Source organism: Tupaia chinensis, unplaced genomic scaffold (assembly GCF_000334495.1).
Source record: "Tupaia chinensis unplaced genomic scaffold, TupChi_1.0 Scaffold000659_1, whole genome shotgun sequence".
In the NCBI taxonomy this organism is placed as follows: domain Eukaryota; kingdom Metazoa; phylum Chordata; class Mammalia; order Scandentia; family Tupaiidae; genus Tupaia; species Tupaia belangeri.
Window position 1 is genome coordinate 631,789 of NW_006160181.1, and position 9,211 is coordinate 640,999.

Here is a 9,211-nt window from a genome sequence, read left to right on the forward strand (position 1 = left end):
TCCCTAAAGTTTGGGAGTAAGAGTGGTAGTTGCTACTGAAATAAAACTAGCTAACTCTGGACACATGCAGGCAACTTGTAATGTTTCTTCCCACCTCTAATCGTAATCCCAGGGTCACCAGAAGAGAAAGTCGTTTACTCTTTTAATATGTGCCCTCCACTTTTGTCTCCTGGGTCTAGGTGTCAACATTGCGTACTTGAACACTGGCATCGGAGGACACAAAGCCCCCAGTTTGGCAGACCGACAGCGTGAATACCTTTTAGACATGATCCCTCCCCGGTCTATATCGCAGTCCATCAGTGGACAGAAATAACGCCTGTTCCACTTGTACTGCCCCAACCTTGAATCCTTTACCCCTTTCCTCTCCAGTCTCCCCCAACTTCCGTCGCATGCAGTGCCTGTACTGGTGCCTACCATACACGGAAAGCAAAACAGAAAAACAGAAGACAAAAAGTAGAAATCAACAAGAAAACACACGCCCTGCCCTGCCACCTCCCCTTTATTTCACACTGCTGCGATCTGTTCTTCTGCCGCTCTTTTACCTTCAATGTTCTTTAACAGTGTGGTGGATCTTTGCCTCTGATAGAGGTCAGAATGAGGTCCTGGGGAGAATCTAAGCCCTCTAACGTGTGTTTCTAAAGTTCGTTTTATACTGTAATTATCATCATTTTAATGATGTTGTGTGTCCTCCCTCTGTTCAGTGGACGGTTAACCCCTTTCTCCCCTGAATCTTTTCCTTTTCCTTTCTTTTCTTTCTTTTCCTTTTTTTTTTTGTAAACACATGTGACATTCAGTTCAATGATAGGAGCTTTACAGATTGCAGTAGCGTCCCCAACTGCCAAATAGGACATGACGGGGGTTGTTAGGGGCAGAAGTTTTGAATGCACTTAACCCAGGGGTAGGGGTGGCATCAAATGAGGAGGACTACCCCAGCTGTGGGTATTTTAGGCTGAACAGTTTGGGAGGCAGTGTTAGTACTGAAATTGGGCTCTTAAGAGTGAGGGGAAAGAGCCTGGAGGGAGAAGCTTTAAAACGCAACCACCCTGGAATTTGCCCTTAGAGGGGGAGAAAAGGGTATGATGATGAACACAAATGGTGGGCCACTGGCCTTGGCCTTCTGGATGCTGGGAATAAGATTGGTCTCCTGACCCCCATGGAGATACAGAAGTCTATCCAGGCCCCAAATAATTTCATCTTATTTTCTTTGCATAATTCTCCCCCACATCTTATTTTAAAATCCCTGTTCTGTCCCTTCTCACCACAGCCCTGGCTATAGTACAGAGGCACAGCTGCCTCTGGGCTGAGTTTGCTGAGCATCCTAGAACTTGCAATGGGCATGAGTGAGTCAGTGACAAAAGAAGAAAATAGAAGAAGTAAGCAGGAATTACTCCTAACAGTTGAGATTCTCATATCTGCCTGTCCCTTCCCCCCATGAGTGCCAGGAGATAAGGGTGAGGGCATCCCATCAGGTCGGAGTCCTGTTGTACTGCGCTTCACTAACTGCAGAACCAGCTGCTCAGTGCCAGACAGCTTATGTGAAGACCAGCTTTGGACCTCCACTATACAAGTAGTTCCCCCACCCCATCCCCACTCCCACCCCCCAGAATTCTATTAATTTTACTTTTTTGTTGTTTGTTGTTTTTACTTTTTTTTTTCTTAAGCGCTACTAATGTAGAGAATGATTTGAATTGTGCAATGTTGCTGTTCTGGGGAGTGAGGAGATTAGCATCCCATTTGCCCACGCTGTGGGGAAGAGGAAGGGGACCAGGTAGTTTTGAGGTAAGGGAAGCCCCTTAAAGGTCAAGGCATCTGCTCTCCTCTTCATGTACACCCACTTGCCTCTGCAGCTCCAGTAGCTGCTGGAGTGCATTGGGAAGATGCTCTCAGCAGACAAGTGTGAGGAGTTCAATATTTTTGCCCTTAAAAGCCACCTGAGGAAATCCCCCCACTTTTATTTTTAAAACTTAAATAATTTTTTTAAAGTAAGAAGGCACTTTTTAAATTAACACACACATAAACTGCACATCTTCCCCATAAAATTGGGAGGTGAGTGGGGGAAGGAGCTGAAATCAGGCTCAGGTCCCTCACTCTGGCCTCTACTCCCCACACCCCAGTGCCACTGTGGGTGATTATACTGGCCCTACGGGCCTTCTTGGCTTTTTTTCTTTCCTCCCTTTCCCCAAATTCATTGAGCACTTAATAAAGGAGCAGAGATGCAGCCAGTGTCTGGGCCCCCCAGCGGTGAAATGATCTGGAAGCTAGATGCTAGTAACAGGTAGTGATCGGGTCGTTTCGAGTATTTTTCTGGGGAATATGGTACCCCTGACTGTAAGTGGTGGGAGAGGGAGGGGGGTTAATGGAACTGGGTCTGGGATTATTTTAAAATTATATATATATATATAAAGATATATTCTTACATCTTTTCTTTGCCCTCTGTGCTTTGAAAGCACTGGATAAATTGTTTGGTTTTGCTTTTCTCTCTTCCACAAAATTGGAAGCTTTTTTTTTTAATGTTTTCTCTACAAGTCATCTTGCCTTGTGGCATGTCTGTCTTGCATCCCCCTCTCCCATGATGAAGTGCCATTTCTGTTATGTCTCCCTCTCTCCCAGCTCAGAGGTGCTCAGAGGTACGAGGTGCCCAAGTTTGTCAGTTGAGATTAAAAGTAAGGAGCAGAGAATGTGCAATACCGTCTGGCTGGGGGCTGTCCCTGCCCTGAGCTGAGTCCCTTCCCTGGGAGCCAGGCCACTTTGAATGGGGTTTGGAAGTGAGATGTGTAGAGATGGGGAATGGCGGGGAAGAAAGCCCATAGTCGAGTGCCTGCTTAGGTGCTGAATCCGTAGGGGAGCAGGGAGCTTCCCTGTTTTATCCCCTCAGGGTCAATCACATAGAAGCTGCTGTGGCTAGTATAGCTCTGTGACCCTTTTCAATCGCTGAGGTTTGATTTCTTATCCTCTCTCCTCCCCATTTTCATACCCTTCCCAGGGACTGGTGATGGGGGTGAGGGGCCTCCCTAATCATGGTAAAGTATTAACCTTCTACTTCCTCCTTTCCCATCTCTTCCCCATCTGTCTTCTTCAGTTCTCTCTCTCTCTCTCTTTTTTTTAATCACTGATTGCCTTGTGTCCCTCCAAGTCTTCTTTACTACCCATCCCCAGGTTTTGGGCCCTGTGGACACTAACCTCATGCTCTGAGGATAAGAGGAAAGACCCTCTGTTGGGATAGTTATCCTTACCCTGGGAGCTCTGAAAGCCAGGGTAAGAATAGAGAGGTTCCCAAGAGTTCTACCTGCCTTCCTCCATCCCAGAGGCACCACAACTTGTGGTTTGTGGACAGGGTCTTCTTCCCTGAGAGGGTGGACTAGTAATAGGCTTGGGTGAAACGGGGAGACAGGGGTCCTTATTTGTCAGTTTTGTCATTTGACCACAGCATCTGGACTCCTTCCATCCCTAGAATAAGTATTTTTCCCACATTTTTGGATACATGTATGGTAGACAATTTTTTTTTAAGACTGAGATAAATGTTTTCCTGCTTTGGTTACCTTTCCTTTCCCCTTTAAAAAGGAATTAGCTATAGAACTGCTTTGTAAAGATGCTTCTTGATATTTTACTTTTGTTCCTTTTCCCCAGCCATTCCCTTTTCTCCACATTTCTCCAGAAGGCATAACCCTTCTCTCCAAACCCCCTACCCTCACCCCAGTCCTAGGCTCCCTTCCCTTCCATCAAGACCTTCATTAGCTTATGATATTTGCTGCCGAGATGTTATAACAAGGACTCATTCGTGTATATAAGCTATTTCTTGATCCATTTAAAAGGAATTGTACATTGTGTAGAAAAAAAAAAAAACCTGAAAAAGAGAAAAAAATGCCCTAGCCATGGATATTGTGAAACTGTGTTATGTCATTTCGTAATGTGCCCGTTTGTGTATGATCCGTGCAAAAGGGTTTCTGGGGAAGGGGAGGGGGTAGGGAGGCAGGGCTGTGGAGGGGCGGGTAGGGGAGTGGGCCGGGCCCAGCACACTGAGACTGGCAGCTGCTCCAACCCCATCCCTCCTTTAGAGATGCCACCTCCCCCACCACCCACCCCTAATTTGTGCCTTGCCTCCCCACCCTGGAGTTGTCCCTCCGGGTCACCAGCACTGCCTTGGCAGAGCCCACTCCCTACCCTAACCTGCCCACCCTCCCTACCCCCCAGCATTAGGTTGATACTATGGGGAAGTGCTGGGGGTTGGGAGTTAGCCGAGGAATGGGGCAGTTCCCGGGGGCATCGAAACCAAGTATTATTATGAATTGTAATTGTATTTGCACTGTTTTTTTTTCCTCTGATTGCATCAGCATATATACAATATACCTATATAACAAAATTCAGTGTCAAGCTTTCTTATGCAAGGGATTTCCCCCATCACACCTCCCCCCCAAAAAAGAAGAAAAAACCCTAGTCTCATGGGCCTGCAAAGGCTGATTGTCGGGGTGTTAGGAAGGATTTAATAAGTCGTCCTAGGGAGGTCTCACCTAATGAGAGCCACGTCCTTCTGCATAGTTTTAGGCTGCATGATTTGAGATGAGGCTGGGCTCCAGGGCTAGGACTGGAGAATAAGAAGCACCAACACGAAGGGGGTGGTGGCTCTGGCTGGAGACCTGGGCTCTCCTGCTAACCTGCCATGTGACTTTTGTGGAGATAATTTTCTGGGTCTCAGTTTTCTTAACAGTGAAGTGAGAGGAAAATCATCTGGCCACTAAGTCTAATAAAATTTTGTGCTTCCTTCCCCACCTTCTAAAAATAAAAAAAAAAAAAACTGGAGGTGAGGAAAGCGTCGGGCTGAAAATCAGGGAGGAAATGTAAGTGTTGAAGTGGTGATCTATGTAACCGTGTCCTTGGAGAGCTGCCAGTCCCCGCTGCTACCCCTGAGGGCAGCCGAGTGAGGTCTGGAACATGAGTTAGACCGGGATCCCTTGCCCTGGCCCCTAGCCGCCTCACTACCAAACAGGTCCCGTGGGACGTTTGACCAAGGAATGCCTCTTCCCTTTGTCAGCTGCAGATGTGGGACATCTCCGGTCTTGGTGACAAAATAGAGTTCAGCTATAACCTGCTTCTTTCTCCACCCCTCAAATCTCATCTGAACCCCTTAAAGGCAACTTTTTCACAGTCTGTCTCCTTTGGGGGTCCAGTTTCCACCCCCCTCCCCAGCCTGGGCTGAGTGCTCCCACTCTCTTCAGAGTCTTGGCTGGTTAGCCCTGGAGAGGACACCGGAGGATGGGTGAGGCCCTGGGAAAGATGGAAGGGTAGATTGGGGTTGGGGGTGGGGAACAGGGAGGTGGGATGGGCAGTGGCCTTCCCTGAATAGGGTGGGTGGGAGGGGAACAAGACCCTTTTGCACAACTCTCTTTAAGTTTCCTTTATTATTATTTTTTTAACTCATTCTAATTTTCTGCATTGTGTTTGGGAAATAAAATGAAAAAACTAAGACCAATAGAAACTGGTTTTCAAAAAGGCAAATACACTCCCATCTGTTTCAGATGCTGCCGAGCATTTCAGCAGTGACAGATTCAAATAATAAGCTAATTTTTGGAGAAAGGATTAAAAGAAAAAAAAACTTTGTAATATTTATCACTTGCAAGCTATGTTTAATAAAGAAAGGAATGGTTTCTAAACTTTCCTGTGGCTGTGCTTTAGTCATGGGGGACACGGGGGGACAGTTCGATGGGAGGGTTTTAGGGGCAATTGGGAAACGAGCAACAGCTTGTACACCCCACAGTCCAGCTGTGGGGTGCCTTTGGTTTGGGACCCTTTCCTTCCATTGTGATGATTTAAAGCCTTTAACTACTTCTGTGTTCCTGTTTCCTCTCCGCTTCTGACTGGAGCCAGGGTTCTGGGACCCACCAACTCCACTTTTGTTACCTGATGACCTCGGGTCAAAAAGTGGCAGGAGAAGGGGACTGGGTCTCCAGTCTCTCCCTCCTAGGGAGAGGCATCCCCCGACTGTCCTTGGCCCTTCTCAGCATACCACTCTTAACTCGTTTCTCCAGAGGAGGAACTTAGAACTGTAGGGGCTCACACTGCTCTTTATTTAAGCAAGCTGCAGGATATAGTTCCTTCATAATCCAAATGAAGGACAGCCCCGTAGCCTGGCAGTTAAGGGAACTGGATCCCATGTTCAGCCAAGGTTCGAATCTCAGCCCAGCACCTTAAGGGGTGGGGACCACTTTGTGTGTATATGCCCCAACTCCCAGCAGGATGGAGAAATGGGAAGAGAAGGGAATGCAACCTGGCCACTCCCTATATGGAGACTGCCTCCCACCCCCCAGCCCGTCTCTGTGCCAGCGCATGAGCCCTCTGGCAGAAGAAGACAATGACCCAAGTGCAGCACCTCCTGGGAGACCCAGAACTGCTCTGTCTCACCACCCCTTCCCAACCCCGGGAATAAACAAGATCCTTATTTATTTTTTCCATTTTTTTTTTTTTTATTTCCAACAAAATACTTAGAACAGGCCCAACCAGAAGAAGATGTCATTTCCTTAAAGACTTGAAGTCTGGGGCTATCCATGGCCCCTTGCCCCCTTGCCCCCTGTCTCGGTTGCAGCTGTCTCTGCGCCTGGTGCAGAGGGAGCTGTCCAGAGGGCAGAGCCCAGCCTTGCTGAAGTCTTATCATTGGCACTAGCGTCGCTCCCCTAGAGCACAGAGGAGCCGCCAAGCCCTGGGCCTTCGTACCCGACCCCACCACCACCTTTTGGTATAGTACTGGGCAGCCCTAGAGGGAGTAGCTGGGGCTTTGGCCTTCAGGGCGTGACAGCTGAACAAGGCGTGGTGATGGGGCCCTGGGCGCCGTGGACTGGCACAGGGAGGAGTGAGGAAGAGGCGTGCTTTGGACCCCTAGAAATGAGGCGGGTGGGTAGTTGGGGTATCCCATAGCCTCTGTTCTCCTTTTACAAGGGACCTGAAGTCACGAAGACCCTGACTCAAACTAATCTCTTTCCAAAACAAGTCAGATAGGAAGGAATGCCCCTTGAAGAGGGACCAATGCTTTGGATCTGGGAAGGGCGGGTGGGTATTTGGCTGCTCAGAGAAGCTCACCTGAGCTCAGATGTTCGGGACTCTGGGTGTTGGGAGAAGGGAGGTGAGGGACTTGGTGCCTTTGCCCCCCTGTCCACTCAGACCACAGGAATGCAATGACCTGTCCCTGGGTCCCTGTCAGCTCGGGTTTATAGAGACAAAAACAGTTCAGAGATCTGGCTGTCAGGTGGTGATGGCAGAGCCCCTTGCCCTGCCTCCCAGAGGTGGACCCTTAAAGCTCTCTGTCTTTGGGGTAGGTTCATATTCGGGTCAGGAGGTGGCTACACTGGAGGGGCAGTGCCCAGCTGAACTTGGTTCAGTTGGAGGCTATTTGGTGTGTCGGCGGAAAGGACACGGAGTCTCCCTTTTCTTGAGTGGGGGATGAGCAGGGAAACCACATGTTCTCCCCCCCCACCCCCTGGCCAGGCCTGCCCTCCCCGGAGAGGGCCTGAGGGACCTTTGGTTCATTCCTGACTCCGGGATGGCAGGGACAGGTGAGGTAGCTGCTTTGGTGCATCCAGAGTTGGTGGCATCTGGGAGGAAGCTGACCTGGAGGCCCTAGGGTAAGGGTAGCTGTCCCACGGTCACCTGAGGGTGGAGGAGGCGGTCAGGCTTCTGTCCCCAGGCCTCAAGCACACTAGGTCCCCCCACCAACTTCCTATCACTTGAATCCCCCTCACCTGGGTAATGAGCTCAATCTTCTACCCCGGCTTCCCTCCACTCAGCCTGGTCCCCGCGGCCCCTGCCTCTGTCCGCGGCGGTCTGAGGTACTGCCCAGCATTCCCGGGACCCCCGTCTGCAGAGGAGACTGCCAGGTAGAAAGGGACAGACGGCACCATGGCCTGTCTGGGCCTCCCTCTGCCTTAGAATGCAGAGAGTGGACCCGGCTTTGCCTTGGGAGTCCCATTCTCTACCTTGCCCGTGTCACCTGCCAGCCCTTCCCGCACACCTGTACTCCCGGGGGGAGGGCTAGTTCTCCCCCCTTCCTCAGTCTCCCACGAAACGTTTCCTAGCAACAGGCCAGCGCACCCCTGTTCCCTGTCCTGCACGCAGCGGCCCACTCTCCCAGCAGTCCTCCACTGCGCCCATACCTGCCCTTACCTGTGTCTCCAGCCCAGGAAGAGGCAGAGGAGGCAAATGACCAGGGCAGCCAGGCCCACGTGGATGCCCACCACAACCCCAGGCAGCGAGCTGCTCACACCATGGCTGCAAGAGCACCCAGCCTCAGACCCTGTGGACACAGAGCCATCCGTCAGAGACCAGGGATGGAGGCCAAGCCTGGCCTCACTTCCAGGACGCTGGCAGCCCAGGGATTTAGACACCGGCTCTGACCCAGCCCTGCTACTTCCACTGCACCCCACTCACCAGGGGTGGCCAGGGGCACGTCGCGCAGAGAGACCAAGCGGGCACTGCTGTTACCGTCCCCGTTGCCATTGAATGCCTGGAGCTTGATCTCATAGAGGGCCGCTGGCTCTGCAGGGAGCAGGGGGTGCTGAAGGGACAGGCCTCTCTGGGTCAGGAAGCTCAGCGTCTGGGATGTGATCACACTGAGAAGGGCCTTACCCAGGTCAGTGTAGAGGAAGGAGCTGACACTGCTGGCCAGGAGCAGGGGCCCCTCAAAATGGGCAGCCGGCAGCTTGCGGTGGAAGAGTTTGAAACCTTGGATGGGCCCCGGCTGGGGTGGCAGCTCCCAGGAGGCCTGCACGGAAGTGGCGTTGACCACCGTGGTAGAGAAGCTGAGGGCGGCAGGGGCTGTGGGGGAGAGCAGATGCCTGAGCCTGCTGGGCCCCAGCCCACCTGCAGCCGGGCTCTGCTGGGTGGAGAAACTCACTCACCCGTGCCCATGGTGGAGGCCAGGATGGGGGCAGAGTCCTGACTGGCACCCTCGGCGGAGTAGGCCCTCAGGTGGATGGTGTAGGCTGTGGCAGGCTCCAGGTCGGAGAAGACGTGCTCAGAGGTGCCTTTGCTCACAGCTTCTTGGAGCTCTGGGCCGGCCGGCTCTGCGGAGTGGGCAGTTAGCAGCTCGGCCTCCTCCGCTCACTAGCACCCTCCATCCCCCACCAGGGCCAGCACCTGAGGCCGGCCGGGCCTCCAGGGAGACCAGAGGCAGAAGGGCTGGAGCCAGTGGCTGGGCTGTCTACCCAACTCCCCCAGGCCCGCGGTG

At 51.7% G+C, this 9,211-nt stretch overlaps 2 protein-coding genes across 3 annotated transcripts in view; one reads left to right on the top strand and one right to left on the bottom strand.

Annotated features, from left to right (window-relative positions):
* GATAD2B (GATA zinc finger domain containing 2B) overlaps window positions 1–4,360 on the top strand; it is a 26,912-nt gene extending 22,552 nt beyond the window's left edge. For both annotated transcript variants that reach the window (XM_006159813.3, XM_006159814.3), the window contains exon 11: window positions 180–4,360. In XM_006159813.3, the coding sequence (XP_006159875.1) occupies window positions 180–313 (134 nt within the window). In that variant the 3' untranslated portion in view covers window positions 314–4,360. The remainder of the gene's footprint in view (window positions 1–179) is intronic.
* Window positions 4,361–6,447: 2,087 nt separating this feature from the next.
* LOC102481893 (immunoglobulin superfamily DCC subclass member 3) overlaps window positions 6,448–9,211 on the bottom strand; it is a gene marked incomplete in the record, with an annotated part of 8,752 nt that continues 5,988 nt past the window's right edge. Inside the window, 5 exon segments of the mRNA XM_027776304.1 lie at window positions 6,448–7,635; window positions 8,149–8,278; window positions 8,413–8,520; window positions 8,611–8,799; window positions 8,883–9,047. Coding sequence (XP_027632105.1) covers window positions 7,632–7,635; window positions 8,149–8,278; window positions 8,413–8,520; window positions 8,611–8,799; window positions 8,883–9,047 — 596 coding nt within the window.